Source organism: Chrysochloris asiatica, unplaced genomic scaffold, assembly GCF_000296735.1.
Source record: "Chrysochloris asiatica unplaced genomic scaffold, ChrAsi1.0 scaffold00078, whole genome shotgun sequence".
Classification (NCBI taxonomy): domain Eukaryota; kingdom Metazoa; phylum Chordata; class Mammalia; order Afrosoricida; family Chrysochloridae; genus Chrysochloris; species Chrysochloris asiatica.
This window is the reverse complement of record NW_006408596.1, coordinates 2,966,154-2,990,433: the sequence shown is the minus strand read 5'-3', so window position 1 is coordinate 2,990,433 and position 24,280 is coordinate 2,966,154. Positions and strand designations below refer to the sequence as shown.

Sequence of the window (24,280 nt, the reverse complement as noted above, 5' to 3'; positions counted from 1 at the left end):
AACAGTTGTGAGGATGGCACATGACTGGGCAGAGTTTCATTCTGTGTGCATAGGTTTTTATGAGTTGTAACAGACTTGACAGCTCCTAACAACAACAAGGCATATGAAAAGACGTTGAGGAAAAAGCCAATGAAACAAAAGGGAACTTGCACAACAATATTTTCTGTTTCTTTACATTAATTTAAAAAACCGTTTTATCTGTGAAATGACACCATACCTGGGACTTGCTTGAAAAGATTTTTGCCAAAAGAAGAGGGAAGGGAAAAAAGTATCTGGATGTGAGTTGGACTTTCTGAGAAAGTAGTCAGTTCTTTATCCCTGGATGGTCAAATGGTGAATGCACTCAACTGCTAACCGGAAGGTTGGTGGTTCAGGCTCAGCCAGGTGCTCCTCAGAAGAAAGGTCTGCCAGTCTACTTGTGAAAACCCAGTGGAGCAGAGTTCTCCTCGACACAGCTGAGTGAAAGGATGTTATGGAAGAAATTTCTCATGTATGCGTCATGCGATGGAAAGGTTGGACTAAATGTTTTTGGAGGCCCCATTCGCCCTGAAGTTCTGTGGTTGGTTATTAGTGTTCACCCTTTGGAAGTGGGAAAGTGGCAGCCTGTGAGTTTCTATAGGTTCCTCTAAGGATGGGGCAGAATGGCCCTACTGCCCTGCCCAAGTGTTCTGCTCTGTCCTGGGCTACCAGTCCTGCGGAGGCACTGTGAGAGCTTAGGTCTTAAAATGAAAGTGCAGGTTCTGTGGGAGGACCCGTTTGGGTGCAGGTTGAGGTGGGATGTGCCTTGGGAGGGACTTCAGATGCATATTCTAAGCTGGCTGCCCAGCATCAGGCTCTCTGCCCTGTGAGCACAGAGCTTTGATGCTGAACCCAGAATCCGTTTGTTGTCACCTGTGCAATAGGCCATCACCACGGAAGGGAAGTACTGGAAGAGTCGCATAGAGATTGTCATCAGAGAGTATCACAAGTGGAGAACCTACTTCAAGAAAAGGGTACCTGGCAGCAGCCCTACAGGGAAGAGGACAGGGGGCCCACCTACCGCATGGAGCAGGAGAGTCCAGTGGGCAGAACATACTCTCCTTGCTCTTGGTGTCCCAGCTGTGCTTGGGGCCGTTGATTCTGTATTACCTAAGAGACCCCCTCTGTGCCCTACATCAGTCTGGGGAACCCAGGGCAGGCTGCCTTTCTCTCCTTGCCTTCTGGCACCCCATAGGATGTTCAGAGAGCACCCCCTCTCCCAGGGGGGTATGACTGAGGCCCAGACCTTGCCAAGGCCTGAGGGGACCCTTGTTCCTCTCCCTTCTCCTCCAGCTACAGCAGCACAAGGATGAGGACCTGTCCAGCCTGGCCCAGGTGGGTGGGCCTCAGGGGAGCCTGGGAGCCGGGATCCTTGTGATGAATGGAGGGGTATGGACTCCCCCTGAGGCCAGCCCAGTCCTTACCTCTCCCGCTGCAGCACCGTGAGGGGACTCATGAGTCCCGTGTTGCCCTCTCCCTCCCTCCTATGAGTAGGATGACGACATGCTCTTCTGGCACAAACATGGAGACGGATGGAAGACCCCAGTCCCCATGGAGGAGGACCCACTTCTGGACACCGACATGCTCATGTCTGAGTTCAGCGACACCCTCTTTTCCACACTGTCTTCTCACCAGCCCGTGGCCTGGCCCAACCCCCGCGAGATAGGTAACTGCACCCGTGTCCTTAGAACTTGGAGACCCCGGAACCTCTGCTTCTCTGCTGGGCACCCCCACCCCAGGCCCAGTGCCAACCTGTGCCATGTCACTCACTCATGTCCCCTCATATGTGGCGTTGAAGGCTTGGCCAGCCCTGTTTGACCCACAGGTCCACGTGTCCTTGGTGGGGCTGGGCCACCCGGCAGTCTTCGGGGCCACTGAGAGTATCGTATCTCTGATCCTGGCCCACCAGTGACTCACCTAGAGAAACCCTGGAGCATTGCTGGGCGTGGTCTCTAGCCCAATCTGGGGGAGGAACCATGGGAATCAGTTCACTACTATTTGTTGTTGTTGTTGGGTGCCATCGAGTCAAAACACTGCCATCTCTGGGGGTCGTCCTCTTTTTCTCTGATCCTCACTACTCTTTAGGGTTATCCACTCCACAACCCCAGTGAGCTTTCTCTACTGCCTTTTGAGAGCAAAAAAGGCCATGAACTTGTAGAAGGGGGAAACCCCAGCCAGCTGCCTTTACTTCCCCTTGAAAGACTAGAATGTGCTCAGAGCCCCTTTGTGTGTACCTGTTAGGTGGGCTGAGAAGGCGGGCTGACCCTCTCCCCTTTCTGACCCTCACAGCACATCTGGGCAACGCAGACATGATCCAGCCGGGATTGATGCCTCTACAGCCCAACCTGGACTTCATGGACACATTTGAGCCTTTCCAGGGTGAGCGTCAGGTAGAGGCTACTGCCTGGACCAAGCGGGTAATGTGTCCCTTTCTGAGAGGACTGATGTAGAACTGGGGAGAAACTTGAAAGTTTTCCTGAGACTGACTGTTCTTTAAAGAACGTGTGTTTTTTGCTCTGGGCAGCAGGGGGCGTGCACGACACAGCCACCATGGTGCTGTTTCCAGCAGGTCCCAGCTTGTTGTAAGATGTGTCTTTCAGAGCCTGGGCTAGTTGGGTCGGCCAGAGGGCCTTGTTCTGCTGAGGTCTCCATGGCTGCGTGTGCGCACACGCCTCTGCGTCAGGTGGGATGAGTGCATATACTGGACCTTGGGCTTGACAGGCACATGAAGCTCACATGGCCCCCAACTTTGTCTTTCAGACCTCTTCTCCATCCGCTCCATCTTTGGCTCCATGCTGCCTGCCCCAGCCCCAGCCCCAGTCCCTGATCCCAGCAATCCCCCCACCCAGGTATGAGACTCAGGGCAGGACTGTGCAGCTATGAGCAGCATACACAGCGTTGCTCCATCTTGTTCTGACCCTTGTGTATTTGTGAATTCCTGACCCTCAGTCAGCATCTGAGTGGTGGAGGCTGTGTCAGGAAGCATGTGTGCTTGCTGGGGGCTTCCTGTATCCTGAGTGCAGTTCTGTGCTGACCAGTTAAGATGGGATCAGAGAAAGAAAACTTGGACTGTGATAAAATTGTTTTTGTTAAGTGCCATCGAGTGGGTTCCTACCCATAGTGACCCTGTGTAGCCTCCGAGGAATGACTGGCGAGCTTGAACCAACCTTGTGGTTCAAACCAACTTTGCAGCCCAGGGCATTAACCCCCAGCGCCACAGCAGGGCTTCGTTTATGAAAATCGGCCCTGTAGGTTTACTTTCTATTTTGCTCAGTGCGTAGTGGTGGTTGGTTCCCAGGCTCTGTGGCTGCCGGGCTGAGTGAGGCAGGCTTCCCAGGGACCCCAGACACCAACACTGTCTTTGTGTCTGGCGCTGGGAAGAGTGTCTTCTGTGGAGACTGGGGACAAGGCTTTGATTTGTCGTAGCCTCTCCCACTGAGGAAGAGGTATCGCTCTAGAAGTTGACACATGAAGCTGTTCTGGGTGACCCGGTAAGCATCTGTGAGCCAGGCTGCTTCTGTCCTGTCATGGAAAATGGCTCGAGAAACCAGAGAGCCCCTGGCTGGTGTCCGCCTGGAGCCATTTCTGTCTGAGCTCCGAGCGGTAGTGAGCCCTGAGGGAAACAAGAGCCTGGGGGTGCTCAGGCATCAGCATGATGGGGGATTCATCCTGGTGCCTGCTGCCAGAAAGACCCCAGCCTTCACCCCTCTCCTCTCAGGAGAACATCTTGCCAACCGCCACCCTCCCCAACGTGAGCCTGCCAGACAACTTCATTTCATCTGCTGCCCCTGCCTCTCTGGACACCTCGGAGCAGCAGAGTTGTGACCATGGCCCTCGCTCTCGGGACCCCTTTGTCCAGCCCACAGACTTTGGCCCCTCAGAGCCCCCTCTGACTGTCCCCCAGCCCTTCCTTCCTGTCTTCACATTGCCCCTGCTCTCCCCTAGCCCTGCCCCCACGCCGGCTTCACCCTCCTTGCCTCTGGTTCCCCCTACCCCACCTGCCCTGCGCCCTCCAGCGCCCCCTACCTTCCTTCAGACACAGCAGGTCAGAGCCAGCCAGCCCCCCTCTGTCATCACCCACACAGCCTCCACCACCACCTTCAGCCAGAGCCAGGGCCTGGTGGTCACGACCCGCCCCCCCACCTCCCCCTGTGACTTGGCACTGTCTCCTGTTGTTGGGCCCTCACAACCCTGTTTAACTTTTGTGCCTCCCAAACCTGTATCCTTGACCGGGGTGAGGCCCAAGCAGCCCCCTAAAATAGTGCCTGCCCCCAAACCAGAGCCTGTGTCATTGGTATTGAAGAATGCCTGCATCACCCCAGGTGAGTTAGGGGAGCCACAGCTGGTTTCCCAGGCCCTACAGACACCCCACTCAGCCCACCCCACCCCACTTTAAGGGAGGTGCTTGTCCCACGGCAGAATACAGACCGTGAGCTACTCAGCTTCTACACTGACCCTCTTCCTGTCTGTTTTTTATATTGATCTGACTCACGTGTGAAAACTCACGGTGACGTGACCATCTTGTTCCCAGGCCTCTGGTCCGTCCCCTTCAGGGACAAGTTGCATAAGTGTTTTTACTGCCCCAGTGGCTTTGACTCTTCCTGCGTTGAGGGCAGGAGGGGTCAGCTTTCCCTGGAGCATGCTCATTGACTGGGGGCCTCCCCCGCTTCTATATGGTCAGCTGCCTTCCCAGGCCGGCCACAAGCAGTGATAATGACGTCAGGCCCACTGAAGAGAGAAGGGATGCAGGCCACCTCCACCGTATCCCAGTCCAGCATGGTCATCACACCCACTGCCATCGCCAGGGTGAGAAGGCGGGTTCACCTGTGTGGGAGGGACCAGGGCCCTGGGAAAACCCTCTGCCTGCTAGTAACATGGCTGGCCTCCCGCCCCACCATGTCTGTGCTTGGTGACCACACTCTTTCCATGTCGCTGTAGGCTCCTGGGGTCACGGAGTTCCACAGCAGCATCCTAGTGACCACAGACATCGGCCACAGCTCTGGCAGCCAGCTACCCATCCCCCGGCTCTTCTCCCCAAGCACCGTGCCAGATACCCTGGTGAAGGGCGAGCAGGGCCTGTTGCATGGGGGTGGCACCCTGCTTCCCGCTGTGGGTCCCAGTGAGTGTCCATTTCTGTGGCAGAGCACCATGGGCCCCCCACACCCTGGAGGTCTAGCTTGGGGTCCCCAGCTTGAACCTGGCTCTCAGGACCAGGCGGTACATGCTCAGCAACAAACAATGTCAAGATAGGCAACTGACACCCACAGGGGAGAGCTCCCAAACTCTGCCTCAGAACAACTGAGTGACTATGAGCTGCCAGTTCTGATCCCATGCTCATAACACCTCACATCTGTGTCCCATCTCTGAGTTGCTGAGAGCAGTGCAGCCCTGCCCAGCTCACATCTGCAGCGGGGTCTCTTCTTCTCAGGCCGAGACTGTCCCAGCTCCGGGCAGGCCTCTCCGTGCGCATCCGAGCAAAGCCCCAGCCCCCAGTCCCCCCAGAACAGCTGCTCTGGGAAATCTACTGACCACAAGAATGTGACAGCATTAAAGGTACCCCCAGGACTGGATTCTCTTGGGGGGCTTCTCTGGCCCTTGCACTCCCTGCCCACTAACCAAGCTCCCCCCATTCTGCCCAGGGCAGGCATGTCAGAGGCCCCTGCATGGAGGCCACAGTGCAGTCCTCAGTGATGCTGGTGGCCGTCTCTGATCCTCCTCCGTTACATGAGGGGAGGTGGCACAGAGAAAAACTGGCCGGGAGGCAAGATTGGACATTGGGTCAAAAAGCCCTTTCGTCCCATCTGCACGCTGGCTGATGACTGGCTTGCTGGCTTTGCTCAGCAGTGGTGGCTTTCCAGCTCCTGATTTCCCCCGATTCCTCCCTCATGGGAGCAGCTCAGTTCTGTCACACCCTCCTTCTGGGGCCTGTGTGACTGGGTGCTCCTGGGCTCTCACCTGCCCCATGGCCATATGTGAGATGCAGAGGTGCACAGGGCTGGGCCTAGGGTTGGCCTAGCTGGCCTGATCCATGTCACCCATGATAGACGGTCGTTTCCCCCACAGAACCGACAAATGAAGCACATTTCAGCTGAACAGAAGAGGCGCTTCAACATCAAGATAGGCTTTGACACCCTGAATGGCCTGATTGCCAATAGCTCCAAGCTGGTAAGCTGACTGAGCACATGGTGCTGGCTGGGGAGCCTGGGCACCTTCACATGCCACCCTGACCTGCCTACCTCTGCAGACCAGCCACGCCATCACCCTGCAGAAGACCGTGGAGTACATCACCAAGCTGCAGCAGGAGCGGGGCCAGCTGCAGGAGGAGGCCCGGCAGCTGCGGGAGGAGATCGAGGCACTGAATGCCACCATCATGTGAGACTGGAGGTGCCCCTTGTCCACAATGAAGCCTGGCCAGGCACCAGCCCTGGGTCCTGATCTGGCCCAGCCACTTCACTGCTTTCCTCCTGTTGTTCCAGCTCCTGCCAGCAGCTGCTCCCTGCCACCGGTGTCCCTGTCGCCAGGCATCAATTTGATCACATGAGAGACATGTTTGACGAGTACGTGAAGAGCCGGACCCTGCAGAATTGGAAGTTCTGGATTGTATCTTTACTTTGCTGGGCTTTTTCGACCCCGGGCCAGTGCTGTGGAAATGCAGTCACAGACTTTCTCTCTGGAAAGACATCCTCTCAGATGAGGAGAGTGGGCCTGGCCTGCAGTGGGGTGGTGGAGGGGGCGGAGGGGCAGGGGAGCTAGGGCCTCATGGGCACCTTGTGGGAAAGAGTTGGCAGGCAGGCCTTAAGAAGTGAAGACAGTGGAGAGAGGCAGGAGACCTCATAAAGCAGCGGCAGCTCAGTGATCCTGGTGGCAGACGGTGGAGGAATCTGCTCCCCACTGACACAGGCGGGGACTCCAGGTCTGCAGCCTGTTCCCTCACATTGCACCTCAGTGTGGGTCTGTCCGTGGCACCAGGGCCACCCTGCACCTGGCCTTCAGGGGCACATGGCACTCCTGCCAAGGGTGAGTTGGCTGCCACTTTGGGGGTCTTGGGTGCAATGGCCTGAGGGACATCTGGGCAGGAGGAGAGAACTAACCACCATCACTGGCGATGGGGCAGGTGGCCTTTGCACAGTGCTGCTGGGTGACCTCAGGGATGCAGTGACCAGCCCTCATGTCCTTCCCTGGTTTGGCCATTTGGTTCTGGGTTTTTGCCACTCAGACCAATGCTGACAGTGCTCGTGAGTCAGGTATGCCTTGGTAACATGGCTGCGGGGTGGGAGCTGTGGGCATGACCCCCATGAGGAGGAGACGTACCTGTGCCTTTACTGAGCCCAGATCTTCAGGGGGTTAGGAGCCCTGCATGGAGCCATCAAGAGAGGCCACTGTGCTTCCATCTTTGTGTGTACACAAAGACTGATGTGGGCTCATCTCTCTCCAGCAGCCTGCCCTGTCGGAGACAGACATAGAGCCCAATGTGTGGACACACTTCCCTGTCAGGAACAATCACCTGCCCTTCCTCTTTCTTAATCCTCTCTGGACAGTGATGGCAGACTTAGTCACGTGCCCAGCGCCCCCCACGCAGACCTTTTCTTTAACCAAGTGTGTGTAGTTCAGCATCATCATCAAGCCCCTGTTTGAGTCCTTCAAGGGGATGGTGTCCACCGGTAGCCTGGAGGAGCTTCACCGGACAGCACTCTCCTGGCTTGATCAGCGCTGCTCCCTGCCCGTCCTCAGGCCAAGTGAGTGCAGCCGGAACTGTGGGGGCTAAGGGTGGGACACTGATCTTGGAGTGCTTAACTAAGAACACCTACACCTCCCCTAAAGGAGCTCAGTATGTCCAGAAAGGCCCCTTGGAGAAGGATGGGAAACAGGTCTTTGAGGTCTGCTATGTGGGAGAAAGATTTACAGCCTGAGAAACCCTACAGAGGGTCACTCTGAGTTGGAATCAGCACAGTGGCATTGGGAGTGTCAGGTGAAGGGCCCTAGTGGTGCAGTGATTAAAGCTCCCAGCTGCTAGCTGTAAGGTCAGCCACTCCATGCAGAAAACGGAGGCAGTCTGTTTCCATGTAGTTGGAAGCCCTGTGGAGCCGTTCTGTGTCCTCTAGGCTGCTCTCAGTTGTTAACAGTGGACCCGAGTAAGGAGGTGTAAGCACCCCTGCCTCAGTTTAGCTCAGTGGCCCCCACATGGGAGCGTGTGCACAGGGTGCATGGACTCAGTGGGTGGCTCACCCCTGTCTTGCAGTGGTGCTGAGCACGCTTCGCCACCTGAGCACCACCACCTCCGTTCTGACAAACCCGGCCCAGCTGCCAGAACAGGCTTCCAAGGCCATCACCGGGATTGGCAAGAGAGCAGGCGAGTCTTAGCACTTTGACGGCACGTGATTCACAAGACGTCAAGGAGACCCTCCTCTGCTCGTGGAGACAGGGCCTCCAGCCTAGCAGATCCTGCCTCGGAGCCTCAGGATCCCCCTCCCACTCAGACGGTCTTCCAGGCTGCCCCAGAGACCACGCTCAGGTCGGCAGCCGGTTTGGGTCCTGCCAGCGGCAGTAGCCCATCTCTGGACACCCTTTGCTGTGAACTCTCACTCAGCAACCTCAGTTATCAGTCCCACCACCCTCAGGAAGCCCAGACACAGGGACTCGCCAACCAGGAGAGCTCACGAGGCCAAGAGACCCCTCCCAGCCCTGTCTGATCTGCAGTTCTTCCCCTTACCCAGTGACTGAACCTTGTACATAGATGTAGACTTGAGTTCAGGCTCAGGTGTGGCAGACTGCCAGGGACTTGCCTTCTTCAGAGACCCTACATATGACTGCACTCGGGTGGGTTAGAAGATTGAGCTGCCCCCTGGCCCGCACGCCGGGGTGGGGTACAGCTGCTGTGTCTGGTTCCTTTGGCACTGCGCATGGACTTCTCTTACTTGAGACCCGTGGCAGGGACTCCAGCCAGCGCCCCCTCAGGCTCACATCACGTACGGCCCTTCTGCCCAGATTCTCCACCACTCCCAAGCCTCACCCTTCAAGAGACAGAAGTACTGAGCGGACCTTCCTACCGTCCAGTTGTAGCTGCTGAAGAGCCCACGCTGCCTCCCTGTCCTCAGACTGACTGCCAACTGTGTCACTCAAATGGGAGTCAAACCACGACAATTTCTGGACCAAAGATGTCCCCGTGCCTACCGCCGGCTCTGCCTCTGCTGTAAGGGAAGAAATGGAAAATGGACAGGCAGTTCTCCAAGGGGTCGGCCTTCATCTCGTCTCTCAGGTCACAGGTCAACTTGCTGAACGTTACTGGCAGAGCTTATCAAAGTGGGCGATGACTGAGGAAGGCATGGGGAGTGGAGCGGCAGGGGTCCCATCCCGATCATCTGCAGCCTCTACGTGGGAGAACACGCTCTATAAGCTCAGGTATCCCAACACGCACACTCCTCCCAAAAGCCAGAGTCGGCTCTCCCTGCCTCCTGTCCTCCCTGTCTGTGGCCATAGCCAAAAGTTGGTCAGTGTCATTGACACATGGATCTGGGGTGAGCTTTGAGGGAGCCTGGAACCTGCGGGAAAAGGAGGAGCCATGGGCCCCATGTTCAAGAAGATTGGAGTCTGGCTCCCAGACACCTCTGTTTGCTTCACTTGGACTTACGGAGACAGGAAGGGATGTTTCTCCATCCACTGATGCCTCCGCCACTCCCTTATCAGTTCTTCAGCCCTGCACTAGAACAACGTGGGGACCCTGTCTGCAGGCTTCCAGAAGCTTACCTGGGAAAAGATAACAGAATCTGCCTTCCACCCCAGGAAGACGTATATGAAGTTACTCTTCAAAAGTGGTAAGAAGTCTACAAAGGAATAAAAAAGGAAACAAAACTACAGTAATGTACTCTGATGGAGGGTTTGAGGAGGACTGTCGGCATAGCCCATTCCCCTGCCTGGTTCCCGTGCCTTCTTTATGAAAGATGCTGACCACTGACCAGCCGACATGGGGATGAGCCAAGACTGCACGCCTCCCTTCAAAAGCTTCCCCCCGCCCCGCACTGGGGAATCATTTTTTAAAAGCTGTTTTTAAATTCCGTGGAATAGAAAATCGGCCTTTTGCTTCATTGGCCTACCTCGCCCTTTTGCTGGATTTAGCGTCCGTGGTTGCACGCTCTGCCAACTGTTTGAGGCTGGCCGGTTGTGTACGACCTGAGAGTGTGAGTCCCGGCAGACTGCCCCAGAGACGCCTGCTTTTGTTCTGTCGAGATCTCTTCACATTCACTTCTCTGGGTGCTGCGATGACCCCGCTGCCAGCCTACAAAGCTGGGTCGTCTCTTGCTACAGAGCTTGCTCGATTTCCACTTTGGGTTTCTGTGTCGGCTAAGGCCTCTCTGGTTTGTTTACACTCATTTTCACCCCCATTCCAGTCATCGTGCCCATAGAGATAAGTTTGAATGCCGACCATGCTGACTTTGGAGAATAAGCAAAGCCGTCTGGAAAGGGAAGCAGCAAGCCGAGAGCTGGCATAGGAATCTCTGCGGGTGTTCTGTGCCCTCACAACATGCTCAAGTGCAGGGACAGCCGGTGCCACCCAACTAGCTGAGGGCTGGCTTTTGTCCCTCTATCCAGACCGTTTACAGAACCAGGGTACCTACCCAAGGATGCGCTGACCCTGGGCACGAGGGAAACCCACCCCGTATCGAGTTCTAAGGAAGAAGGACGGGGGACAGGGGACAGCTGCCTTACCCCAACTCCAGTGCTCGTTTGACCTGACCCAGTCCAGACCTCTGTGGTCAGCCCTTAGGGTTTTACTGTCCTAGCTGACAGAAGTATGCGAGAGGACTTCAAAACCTCATGGAAGATGGACTTTTCCCATGAACTTTTTGAAACCCCTCATATACACGGGGATCCTTAGAGGACACAACTCCCAAAATCCCAGGGAAAAACGAGTCCCTTGGTGCCGCCCCAGGTACAGGGTGTGCTTAGTGACACTGTTGATGCCACCTGCCTTGATTCCCCTTTACCTGAGGGCCCTGGCTTCCCACCTGGAAGAAATCTTAGCGGCAGGTGTGTTGTAGCCTCACCTCTCAGCACCTCCATTCTCAGAACTAGAAACTCGTATTACCCAGTTCCAGTGGTCTGTGTCCATCTGCCTGGCCTCCTCACCCCGTGGTTCCTCACAGACCCACATGTGAGTTGGGTCGCTCACCCTAGAGATGCCTGCCTCCCATCGCGCTCCTTGCCATAGAAGAGACCCTCAGCCCCATGGTGAAAGTGGCCTTCCCCTACCTAGCCTTTCTGGGTCCTGGGCTCTCTGAGAAGGGCAGGGGGAGCTGCGAGGCTGTCAGGTGTGTGTAGGTGAGATATGTTGCTGCGGAGCCTGTGCAGACTGAAGGACTGGCCCTGCAGCTGAGCCTTGCGCGTAAGGAGGGGACAGGCTGAGGAGTGATGTTCAATGGCATGTGTGTACCAGGCAGTAGACACCTTGATTTGCTGGGTGGGCATCTGTCATCTGAATGAACTCAGGAAGCCAGGCAGGAACTCCTTGAATGTGGAAGGAGTGTTTGGGTCTCCCGTTGGCTTCCACCGGGACTGGCCTGAGAGATGGGGTAGATGAGGACCAGTCAGCTACTGGCTTTTCATTTTGAGGAATTGCATTTGTAGTTTACCAAATGTGGGACTGTTTGCTTGTTGGAGCTTAGGAAAACCAACGTTGGAGAAGGAAAAGAGAGATTTGTTGAATGTTGGAGTGTGTGTGTGTTTACTTGATGGAATTTTATATTTGTAAAATTCCTTTCCAATTATGTAGCCAAATGCATCTCCATCTCCCAGTCTTCCGCTGCCTTCACCCTCAGCCTTGCTGATCTGGAATATTTTCTTCTGGATCCCTCATGAGAAAGACCTAGTCCTCTGGGGACTTGAGGTTGTGAAGGGCTGGGAGACTGAAGTTTTCTACATTTCCTGCAGTGACAAAGGTCTGAAGGGCTCAGTCCTGGGAGAGTCAGTTCTCAGCTGTTCCTACCCAGGGTGGGGGCAGGGCTGGACTACCACTCTTTCCCACGCCCCTATGGTTTCTGTAGTGTGTCTTTTTCACCCCTTTTTCCACAGCACCCAGTTAAAGAACAATGTACCCCTCTGCTTGTTGTGTACCACCACCACCGGAACGCTCTGTTCCTTGCCTTTTTTTAAGGTTTCAATTTATTAACATCAGTGATTCATTTTGTTTTGTTTTGCTTCATGTAGTGAATTTTGGGGATTGTATCAGGGTTACTGTGAGGAGACAGTTACACCTCACAGTCTCAAAACCAAAACAAGCACCCAGAGAAGAGCCTTGTCTGATGAGAGCTTCCCTCTATCCTGCGTCACCCTGACCGTCACCTTCCACACAGCCACTCCACCAGCTGCTGCAACACTACAATGCAGTTTAAAACTGTTTGCATCCAAGACAATAAAAAACTTACTTTTTTTTTTTTTTGCATCGTCTGTTCTGTGTGACCTTCTGTGCTCCCCTGTTGCTTGAAGAAAGCTGGTAAGATGATGAGATCTGGAAGGTGGTGGCCTCAGCTGGCGGCCTCCTGCTTGGTATGGGTCCAGCCTAGAGTGGAGGTAGGTCCTATGGGTCCTTTGAAGTATCCCAGAGAGCACCTGCTACAGACAAGCCTGAGTCAGGTGAGATTAACTGTGAACTCCCCATTTGCTGATGGGGCCACAGTTCTGGGCTTATCCAAAGCCCTTGTTTCCTCCTTCGCCCTTTACGCGGGGTAGTTGTGGGGTGCTGGGAGGATTTGTACATTGAAGCCATGAAGCCCTGTACTAAGAAAGGTTGCCGGGACAGCCAGTCTCTGGCCCCAGCCTGAAGTTCCTACACTTGGTGACAGCCCCATGAGACTGGCTTTCCTGGTGACCACTGACCAGTAGAGGAGTCTCCTTTCTCAGGGGTTGAGGAAAGTGGTCACCTCTGCTTAATATAGAAGCTTCTGGCCTTGCCATGCCACCTGCCTGGCTTTTGTGCCAGGGAAGGTGACCGAAGAGAGGAGCTGGCTTGTCCCTCAGAGGCTACCCTGGCCCTGTGCCAGATGCCAGCTTGGTTCACTCATTGACACCCAGATCGGTATTTCATGACTGAAATTGCACTCAGCTGGCACATGTTCTTGAATGGCCAAACCACTCTGCCTCCCACTAGGGGAAAAACATTCATGACCCACAGCATGACTTTGGACCTGAAGAGAGAGGTGTGGTGGTTGGTGGCCTCCTTTGGACCACAAAACTCAGTGTCCACTGAGTTCAGCCACATGTATCTCTTGTTTTCCATTTCTCGAGCCTGGCTCCATGTTGTGTGTCATCATAGATGCTGCTAGGGACAGAGTTTGGAGAAGGTGGTCATGTTTGGATGGACTGAGGAGGGAGTAGAATTAAAGCATGCAGGTCAGGAGCCAAGTGCCAAATGGCTCCCATGGTTCTTTGAGATCTCTACACAGTTCTCCCAAGCCTGGTGGTGAGGTTCCCATTTTACAGATGGAGAAACCAAGTAAGGTAGTGGGCTGCATGGGTCAGAGTGAGAAAGCTAAAGGGTCTTTTTGTACCCTGTAAATGGCGCTTCCCCCAGTTGTCAAGTGAGAATCCTGGTGTCGTCCTTTCTCTCATTCACCCTCTAACACCAAGTCCTGCCAAATCTTCTAGCCTGCCATCTTTCTTATAAATTTTTTTTTTTTTTTTGCAGATTTATAAATTTATTTGGTCATAAACTGTTAGTTTTCATCCACATTGACTGTCTGTAGGTTTTTGAAAGTGGTGACCAGCACATAGGTCACCAGTGTCTAGAGCTTGTTTGGTGAATCTTCATCCTCATTACATTTTCTGGACAACCACACCCAGATACGGTTCGGGACGTTCCAGATTCCTTTGGTCCAAACAGCTTTGTTGAGCCTGGTGTTAAAGCGCATGTCTGGTGTTCCCATTTCCTTCAGAGCAAATTTCTGAATCTCCTTGAGTGCTCGAGGGGCACGCTTCTTGAAGCCTACTCCATGGAGTCACTTGTGAATGTTGATGGTGTCCTCTCTGGTCACCACTTCGTTGATAGCAGAATGGCCCTTCTTCTCACCACCCTTGTTTGTGGGAGCCATAGCAACGGGAATAGGTTGGAAGGGAAGAGCACAAAGGATCATGGGGAAAGGAAAGCCTCTTATAAATACTTTCTTACAAACACTTCCTTCACTTTCTCCAGCTGCCATTACTCAAGTCCAATCCGCCATCATTTCTCAACCAATTCATGTAATGACCTCCTCTGTCTACCCTGTAACACAGTGTGACCTCTAGACAGCTAAGTCTAGTCATACCACACTCCTCAAAAATCCCTCAAAGGTTGGAAATGTAAAGGTAGACGTTTTATAGCAAGTAAAAGAGTGATTAACTTTCCAGTCTAGGAGCGGAGGTCCCTAGGACCATTAACGGACAAGAGCAGAGTGCAGGACCCTACCCAGAGAAGCAGTGATGCCTGAGATGGAGGCAGAGATGATGATGTGGAGAGATGGAGCAGCTGGGGACTTTAGATCGAGAGAGGGAGAGGGACGGTGTGCTGAAGACTGGGGGGAGGGGTGTGGGGAGCAGGCTTGCAGGGTATACCCTTTGGTTGGTTGATGATGCATGGAGGGGATTGTAACCATGGCAATCAAATGATATATGATAGAATGAATGTAAAACTAATGTTCTCCCATGTAAACTATCACATAACTCACAATAAAACATTAAAAAAAAACAAGGATAACTTCCCTGAAAAAAAAAAAAAAAATCCCTCAAGGACTTAACGTTGGGCCTTTCTTGCCCCATCTTGCCTTTCCAGCCTCATATTTGCTCTCTTCAGTTCCATGGACACAACAGAGTTGTGTTTTGTTTTCCCAAAGTCTGTTCCATCAGCCCCAAGCCCTTTCCCTAGCCCCACTCCTTTTCTAGTTGTTGTTAAGTGCAGTCAAGTTGGTCTGACTCACAGCAACCCTGTATAGGGTTTCTGAGGAGCGGGTGGTGAATTTGAACTGCCAACCTTATGGTCCAGTGCATTTTCCTGCCACACCAGGATTCCTTTTCCTAGCTACCTCCTATTTCTTCTTCAGGGCTTTCCTCTGATGTCACCTCGTGAGATGGCTAGCTCTCCAGTGCGTGCCTATGAATGAAGGTAGGCCTCAAAATCCCGGGCATGGTTGTAATGATGCTGTGTAGCTTTCCCAGCCTACGGGGACAAGGATCCAGTGTCATATTCACTGCTGTGTTCAGCCCCAAACTCCCCATGGCACATGCCTGGATCATGTGTGAGTGAGCTGGGACCCTGGCGTTCTTCCCTCTCCACCCAGTTCCAGAGGTTGGAGGAGGCAAGCATTCTGAGGACTTCAGGGAGGGAAGGCAGGGATGAGTAGGTGGAGGTGGGACTGTCAAGCTCAGGTAGGTGTTGGGCAAGCCTTAGTGGTTGCCTCCTAAGCATCCATATTTCATTTAAAACTTAAGCTTTAATTAAGTTGTAGATGTTAAGTACCGTCCAGAGCCCATTCAGACACATAATGACTCGGTATAAGGTTTCCTAGGAGCTCCTGGTGCGTTTGAACCACCAACCTTTCAGTTCAAACTGACCTTGAGGTCGATTGCTTCTCCGGTGCCACAACAGGACGCCTAACAGGATAATTGTAACCTCTAAATGGAAGTTGAGAGCAGGTAATGTGGAATGTAGACTCGATTTTCTAGAACATAGATTACCCACTCAATTTAGAACCACTGTTCTCTATGCCATAAGATCTGAATTTAGCCTCGTGTCTGGTTTGAAACTACTTGTCCTCAATTTTAATATGATTTTTCACAAGCAAGTTTTTACTTTTTACTTCAGAAAACTTCCAGTTGGCACAGAAGTAGAGACCATTGTATTGTGAACCCCCATATATTCATCAGCTCGTGCCCACTTTTGCGTTCATCTCACTCTGCCTGCCCTCATTATCTTGACATTCATCAGTAAATGTTTTAAGTCCTCTTCACTTTCAGCAAGCAAGATAGTATCATCTGCATATCGCAGGTTGTTCATGAGTCTTCCTCCAATCTTGATGCCACGTTTTTCTTCATAGAACCCAGCTTCTCAGATTATTTGCTCAGCATACCGGTTGAATAAGTATGGTGAAAGAATACAACCTTGTTGCACACCTTTCTTAATTTTAAACCATTCAGTGTTCCCATGTTTTGTTCGAACAACTGCCTCTTGGTCCAGGTACAGATTCCTCATGAGCACAATTTAGAAGCGCCCAAAGGCTTTGCAGTAAAGCTACAAAGTCTCAGTTAATGCTGAAAACCTGGTAATGGGGAGTTCAAATTGATGAGATTTTCTGTATCATAGAATCATTCAGTAGAAAACCCTGATTGTTTAAGGAGGAGATAAGCTTTCCAAGATTAAAGTGATTTTCTGCCATATGGGTATGATAGAGCAAACAGTCTAATCTCCTTATCTGGCACACTGATTTTGGCCCCCAAGGAATGGCCCTAATGGAGCTGGTTGGTTCCACTACAGATTGGTGTTGGGGGGGTCGTGCTAGATTGAACATGGTTAGCAATCCTACCAACTGCCCCCTTCCCTCCACCCCATTCTGACCCTATTGGTGTCTCCTGAGACCCATCCCCACCCATCAATGTCAGGGAATTGAACCGATAAGGCACTCGCTGGAGTCCTCGTGTGGCTCTGTAGGATTAGCACTGGACTGCTAACCACTAGGTTGGCAGTTCAGACTCACCAGCCCATCTTCACAAGGTGCTGGCTGGCTATTTCCAATTCTCCTTCTTTCCTCCAATGTGTTTTGAATTAGGTCTGGGGTACACAACAGTGACTCTACCAGATAGTGAAATTTGTCTTGATACCGAGTGACAGAAGTAAATATAGGGTGTGCCATTCCTCAGAAACCTCCCACGGGGTCACTATGAGAAGGGAGCCCTCCGAGGCACTGAAAACAGTGAGATCACAGAGGGTCCTGTGGGAGGTGAAATCTGAGCTGAGAACGAGAAGGACAAGTGAAGGAGTCGGGATGGAAATGCATTCCCAGCTCAAGGTACCTCCTGCAGAAACCCAGAAGGAAAAGCCACCATCCAAGGGAGAAATCGGACCAACTCTAACCATTTGTGTTTAAGATCCTTCTAGAGCACGTTCCCTACCACCCCACCCCCGGGACTTTTTCTCGTCACTTATCTCCTCTGTCTCTTGTGTTTTTCTCCTTTTCAGTTGACTCATTCCTCACTGCTCGTCATAAAGACTCTATCCGCTTCTTTCAACTTACGATTTCCCCTGTTCATGCCCAGATCTCCTGCATCTCAGTCATTGGTGTTCCCATCTGCCCACTTGCTCCAACCAGACATTCAGATGTCATCCTTGCTGTTGCCTTGTTCTCAGTTCACGTAGTCAGCTTGTAAGTCCTGCTCATCGCACCGCCAAAGCGAACCACACTTCATCCCCATCTTCTGCCAGTGCAGTTCCCATAACCACTGTCATCTGCTAGGGCGACCATAATGTTCTTCACACAGCTAGAAAGATCATTTTAAAAACGCACAGGATAGATTGAATCCCATCTCCTCACCATCACCTATTAAACTTCACCCCATCTGGTCTCTGACTGCCCTTGGGCAAGTGACAACCTTCCTGTGCTTGCAGCTCTTCCTCTGTAATAACTTCACCTCCCCAACAAGATTGGGGTGCAGATGGCATGTGCCTGGTAGAGAGACGCAGCACCTCTGATGTTAGCAGATTATGTGACTGCCTTCTTCTCCATCCTCAACACTTATTACCCTTTTGCACAGTTCTGTTTTTACTAATGAAATCACAAAGGCTGCCCTCCCAAGTCCTTAAATAACCTAGAGTCCTTTGTAACTCTTCCTTCCCTTCAGTGTCCTGCTCCCTCCCCACTCTTTTTTTTTTAACTTCTAAAAATAGACTTTTTTTTTTATTTAGCATTTTCAGCTTTACAGTGTACCCATGTATCCCTAGTGTCCTTCGTAAATGTTTTGCACTTGCATTGTGCTTTTGTTCCAATTGATGAACTGGTTTTGATACAATATTATTCATTAGCATGCTTAACTTACAGAAGACTGTGTCTGTTGATAGAACTCTCTGGGTTTTAGCAGCTGCATCATGTCATATATCCACCATTACAGTGCCACAGAATAAATTCACCACCTGTTGGTTGGGGCCATTGCGTTGATAGTGACTTGTAGCGACCTTATGCACAACAGAAGGAAACACTGCCCAGTCCTGTGACAGTCCAAGGGTTGTTGCCATGCTTCAGCCCATTGCTGCTGTCACCATGCTGGTCCATCTTGTTGGGGGTCTGCCTCTTTTTCGCTGACCCTCCATTTTACCAAGCTTGATATTCTTCTCCAGGGACTGTCCCCTCCTGTTAACATGTCCAAAGTATTAAAGTCAGAATGTGGCCATCCTGGCTCTAAGGAGCATTCTGGTTGCACTTTTTCCAACACAGATCTGTTTGTTCTTCTGGCAGTCCATTTGTTGTTGTTGTTACGTGCCATCTAGTCAGTGCCAACCTATAGCAACCTTGTGCACAGCAGAATGAAACACTGCCCGATCCTGGGCCAGCCTCACTACTGTTGCCACGCTTGACTCCATCGATGCTGCCACTTGGCTACTCTATCTCATTGGGGGTCTTCCTCTTTTTCTCTGACCCTCCACCTTACCAAACATGATATCCTTCTCCAGTGACTGGTCCTTCCTGACAATATGTCCCAAATATGAGAGACGAAGTTTGGCCATCTTGGCCTCCAAGGAGCACTCTGGCTGCACTTATTCCAAAACGGATCTATTGGTTCTTTTGGCAGCCCGTAGCACTTTCAGCATTCTCCTCCAAAATGCATAACTCAAATGCATCAATTCTTCTATGGCCTTCCTTATTCACTGTCCAGCTTTCACATGCGTATGCGGTTATTGAAAATACCATGGCTTGGGTCAGGCGCACCTTAGTCCTGAAGCTGACATCTTTGCTCTTCAACACTAAAAAGGTCTTGTGCAGCAGATTTGCCTAATGCAAGACGTCATTTGATTTCTTGACTGCTGCTTATGTGGGTGTTGATAGTTGATCCAAGAAGAATGAAGTGGCAATCCATGGTACCTTTGATATTCTCCTCCAACACCATAACTCAAATGTCTCAATTCTTTTGTGGTCTTCCTTATTCAGTGTTCAACTTTCACATGCATATGAGGCTATTGAAAATACCATGGCTTGGGTCAGGCACCCGTTAGTCTTCAAATTGATGTCTTTACTCTTGAATACTTTAAAAGAGGTCTTGTGCAGCTGATTTGCCTAATTTAATTTTTTGCAATTTGCAATACATTTAATTTTTTAAAAGTTTTTATTGTGAATTGAGTGATAGTTTACATAGGAGAACATCAGTTTTACACTCATCCTATCCTATTTCGTTTCACTACAATGATTACATTCCCCTCCAAGCATCATAATACAACAGCATTTGCTTCCATTCCCTGTTTTGTTGGGTTTTTTTACATCATTTAATTTCTTGACTGCTGCTTCCATGAGTGTTGATGGTTGATCCAAACAAAATAAATTATTTGACAACTACGCCTAGTCATCCTTTTCCCCTGCCTGTAGACTTCTAGCCACCGCTGATTTTTTTACTGTCTCTATGAATAACAACAACAGCATAGTTTTACAGAATGTCATATCACTGCAATTACGCAGTACACAGCCCTTCATACGTTCTTTCACTTAGCAGGGTGCATTGAAGGTTTCTTCAGGTTTTTCAGTAGCTTGATAGCTCATTTCCATTCTTTTTATTACTGTGTAATATTCCATTGTTTGGATCTACCACAGTTTGTTCATTCATGTATTCAAGTTTGCTTCCAGTTTGAATGGAGCTACTATAAATATTCATGTGCAGGTTTTTGTTTGAAGGTAAATTTTCAGTTCACTTGGGTAAGAACCTAGGAAGGAGTGTGATTACTTCATATGTGGTAAGACTAAATTAGCTTTGCAAGAAACCACCTGTTTCAGTTACCCAGTGTTGCTATAACAAACACAAGTGGATGTCTTTAACAAACAAATATATTCTCTCACAATTTAGGAGACTAGAAGTCCAAATTCAGAGTGCCGGCTTTAGTGAAAGGCTTCCTCTCTGTCTCCTTGGAGAAATGCCCTTGTCTCCTTTCAGCATCCGTAGGCCTTGCATTCCTTGGAGAGCTCCATGCGTCTAGGCATTAACCGTCTTCTGAATCTAGGAGCTTCACAATGCAGAGACCCCAGGTCCAAAGGACACAGTCCACACCTAGCTCTTCTTTCTTGATCATAGTAGGTCCGTCTGCCTGTTTACCTGGTTAATCTCTTTTATATCTATCTCAAAAGAGATTGACTCAAGATCCAACCTAGTCCAGTAGATGTGCATGCACCCAGTCTCATTTACATCATAGAGGTGAGGATTTAAAACGGATACGGTCATTTGACCAAGCTTGATAACATCAGCTCACATCATTACATTTATAATACAGATAATGTAATATGATGATTACAATGATAGTAGATCTCCTTGTGGAGAACTTACTACATAAGTTCTAAACTTTCAAACCACTGATGATGTCATTATTTTGGATTTGAGCCATTGCAACATCTTTGTAGTGGTATCTCATTGCTGTTTTAATTTGCAGTACCCTAGTGACTTGGAGTCTGGTGTGGTTCTGTGGGTTCATGCGCTGGACTGCAGGTTGGTTTGAACTGTAAAGTCGGCTGTTCAAGCTTATCAGCTGCTCCTTGGTAATCCCATACAGGATTGCTATGAGTCAGAACTGACTCGATGGCACTAACAATAGTGATGTATAGGAGTCTTGGTGTGGCACTGTAGGGTAGCACTGGACTGCAAACCCCAACATCAGCAGTTCAGACCCACCAGCCGCTCTTTGAAACCCTATACAGGGTTGCTATGAGTCAGAACTGACTCAACAGCATGGAACAGCAGAGGTCTGTGATGTTGATACCCTCTTCTTTTCATTCATCACATCTTGTGCTGTGAATTCAGACTTCAAAATTCCACTAACTGTGGTCCCAGTCTATGGCATGAACACAGATGTCGCAGATCAAAGTTGAATTCTCTTCTAACAGAACTCCCCCAACTCTGACCCAAAAAAGGTCAGGAGATAGCTTTCAAGCTTCCTAACACCCATCCGTTGTTTAAAAATCTGCCTCAGCAGGCACACTTCGGAGCTTACTGCTCCTCTTCTAGAATAAAGTGCCTCATCCTTAACTTGGTAGTCACTGTGGCACAGTTTCATCTCCCATTACTCCCTGATCATATAGCCTCAGTTGCAGGCAAAAAAACAAAACAAAAAAACACTCCCATGGTTCTTTAAACACGTTCCCATGCTTTCTTATTCAATCCTTACTAATGTTTCTTTTGAAACTTGCCTGACCTAGCCCACCCTACTTTGGGCTTTAAACTCTCCCCCAGGGCTCCAGGTCTGTCACTTAGACCACACGTCACTTTCTGCTTAGCAACTTCACTGTCACTACTGCTTTCAGCGCATCACCCTACTTAAGGATAAGGACTGCACCCATTTTATCTGTCATCTCTGTGTAGCACTTCACAGCTGTGTTCTGGGCACTTAGCACTACTGATGTGAGTCACAGCTGACACTCCCTGCCTGAGAGAATGATAAATGATTGAATCTTCCGTAACAACCCTAAAAGTAGGTACTATATACCATTACCCGTCTTAGGAGATACGGGAATTGGGGCTTAGAGAGATTGCATAACTGATCCAGTATCACCGCTACCAAGTGCACTGCTGAGCTGTGGACCTGGGTTTGTCTGACTCTAAAGCTTAGTCCTTCCCACAGAACCATAACAGCTGACAAGTGTCAGCCCCCACGCTAACCATTTCACACACATTGCCCCAGTTTTGCCCTTAAAAGAGCCTGAGTGGGTAAGAATGGGGATCCTCATTTTACAGATGACAAAACTCAGGTTTGCTTTTCATGATAAAAATGCCCAACACACTAGGAATAAAAGGGAATTTCCTCAACCTGATAAAGGGTAGCCACAAAAAAAAGCCCACAGCTAACAGTTCCCCCCCAAAGATCAACAACAAGATAAGGATGTCTTCTTCTGCAACTTCCCTTTAACATTCTACTGGAGGTTCTTGCCAGAGAAATTAGAGGCTTCCAGACTGGAATGTATTTGCAGATAATGCTGTAATTAGAAAGCCTGAAAGAACTCACTAAAATACTATTAGATCTAATCAGCAAGTTGTCTAGGTTCAGAACAGAAGACCGACTAATTGAAAATCTGCTGGTGTGCTGTAGGATAAGCCCGGATCACAGGGTCAGTTTAAACCACACAGTTGGTAGTTCAAACTCAAGCAGCTAGGAGTTGAAACTGACTTGACGGCATTTAACAACAGAATCTATACGCTAGCAATGAACAACTCAAAAGTTAAGCAATTCCCTTTCTAAAAATATCAAAAGATGAAACACCTAAGAATAAATTTAGCCAAAGAAACTCAGGACTTGTACACTGAAAACTATAAAACATTGTTATGGAAGTGACTCAGCCTTACATAGGCATCGGGTACGGATAGATGTTACAGTGGCAATGCCCTCCAAATCAGCATGGTAGGTGAATTAAGACCCAAAAGGTCGCATTCTTACATAAAACTTTAGATAAATCCATACAGACAGGGTGTCAGGACTGAAGATAGTCAGAATGAGGAATAACTAAGTAGATAACGGAATTTTATTTGGGATTTGATGGAAATGCTTTGGAACTAGTCAGAGATGGTTGTACATTAAGAATGCACTAAATGCCACTGATTGGACACTTTAAAGTGGTTAATTTTACGTGAATTTTTCCTTAATTTTTTTTAACATTGAGGAAGGTTAAATAAAATTACATGTTCATGGATTGGAAGACAATATTGCCAAAATGGAAATGCTTCCCAAATTGATCTAGAAATTCAGTGCAAGTCCTGTCTAAAATCCAACTGCCTTTTTGCAGAAATGAACAGGCTTGATGTTAAAATTCACATGAAATTACAAGGGACTCCGAGTAGCCAAAAGTCTTGAGAAAGTTAAAGTTTCAGGGCTCACACTCCTGGTTGTAAACCTTACTGCAAAGCTCCAGTGATCAATACAGTGGTATAAGGATAGACGTATAGAGTGCACTGGATAAAATTGAGAGTCCAGAAACACACTCCTGCATCTATGGTTACATGATTTTCAAGAGAGATGCCAAGATCATTTAGCGGAGACATAGTCTGTTAAGCAGATGGTGCCGAGAGAACATAGAAAAGAAGTTGGCCCTCTATCTCAGATCATATACAAAAAAAGTAGAACCGAAATCTATACGTAAGAGCTAAAATTATTCAGCTCTTGGAAGGAAATAGGTATAAATACTTGTGACCTTGGACTAGGATAGGGCTTTTAGATACAACAAATACACTGACCATAATTATGTGTGTATATAATCAGTGGGAATCATTATAAATATATATTATTTATTAAGACAGACTGGTGATGCTTGACTGGCAAGTGAAAAGTCAGATTTGAACTCACCAGCTGCTGTGTGGGAGAATGGTGTGCCTGGAGTCTACTTTCATAAAGATTTATAGCATTGGAAGCCCTATGGGACAGTTCTGTGCCCTGTAAGGTCATTCCGACCTTGCAGTTCAAACCGACTTTTCACACCAGCACATTAGCCCACAGTGCCACACCAGGACTCCTGTTGTTAGGTGATATCAAGTCAGTACTCATTCAGAGCGTCCGTATGCACAACAGAACAAAACACTGCCTGGGCCTGTACCAACCTCACAATACGCTTGAGCCCATTGCTGCTGGCCAGTGCACCAATCCATCTCATTGGGGTGGGGGGGGAGGGTCTTCCTCTTTTCCACTGATCCTCCACTTTCCCAAACGTGATATCCTTCTCCAGTGACTGGTCCCTCCTGATACTATGTCTGAAGTATGAGAGATGAACTCTGGCCATCCCGACTTCTAAGGAGCATTCTGGCTGTACTTCCTCCAACACATTAGTTAGTTCTTCTGGCAGTCCATGGTACTTTTTTTTTTAGGAGCTGTAGAAAATGCATGTTTCGATAATTAAGCTTTTATTTGCTGGGTAATACAGTTTTTTTTAGTGTTTTATTGTGAATTATGTGATAGTTTATATGGGAGAGCATTAGTTTTACATTCATCCTATCGTATATCGTTTCATTGCCATGGTTACAATCCCCTCTATGCATCATCAACCAACCAAAGGGTATACACTACAAGCCTGCCCCC

The 24,280-nt window shown here is 49.8% G+C and overlaps 1 protein-coding gene across 1 annotated transcript in view; it reads left to right on the top strand.

Annotated features, from left to right (window-relative positions):
• MLXIP (MLX interacting protein) overlaps positions 1–8,379 on the top strand; it is a 99,823-nt gene extending 91,444 nt beyond the window's left edge. Inside the window, exons 4-17 of the mRNA XM_006865391.1 lie at positions 903–992; positions 1,312–1,353; positions 1,513–1,684; positions 2,308–2,397; positions 2,779–2,867; positions 3,737–4,340; positions 4,700–4,824; positions 4,957–5,137; positions 5,447–5,571; positions 6,082–6,183; positions 6,263–6,390; positions 6,495–6,618; positions 7,625–7,754; positions 8,258–8,379. Of these exons, the coding sequence (XP_006865453.1) occupies positions 903–992; positions 1,312–1,353; positions 1,513–1,684; positions 2,308–2,397; positions 2,779–2,867; positions 3,737–4,340; positions 4,700–4,824; positions 4,957–5,137; positions 5,447–5,571; positions 6,082–6,183; positions 6,263–6,390; positions 6,495–6,618; positions 7,625–7,754; positions 8,258–8,379 (2,124 nt within the window). The remainder of the gene's footprint in view (positions 1–902; positions 993–1,311; positions 1,354–1,512; positions 1,685–2,307; positions 2,398–2,778; positions 2,868–3,736; positions 4,341–4,699; positions 4,825–4,956; positions 5,138–5,446; positions 5,572–6,081; positions 6,184–6,262; positions 6,391–6,494; positions 6,619–7,624; positions 7,755–8,257) is intronic.
• The last annotated feature ends 15,901 nt before the right edge of the window (positions 8,380–24,280 follow it).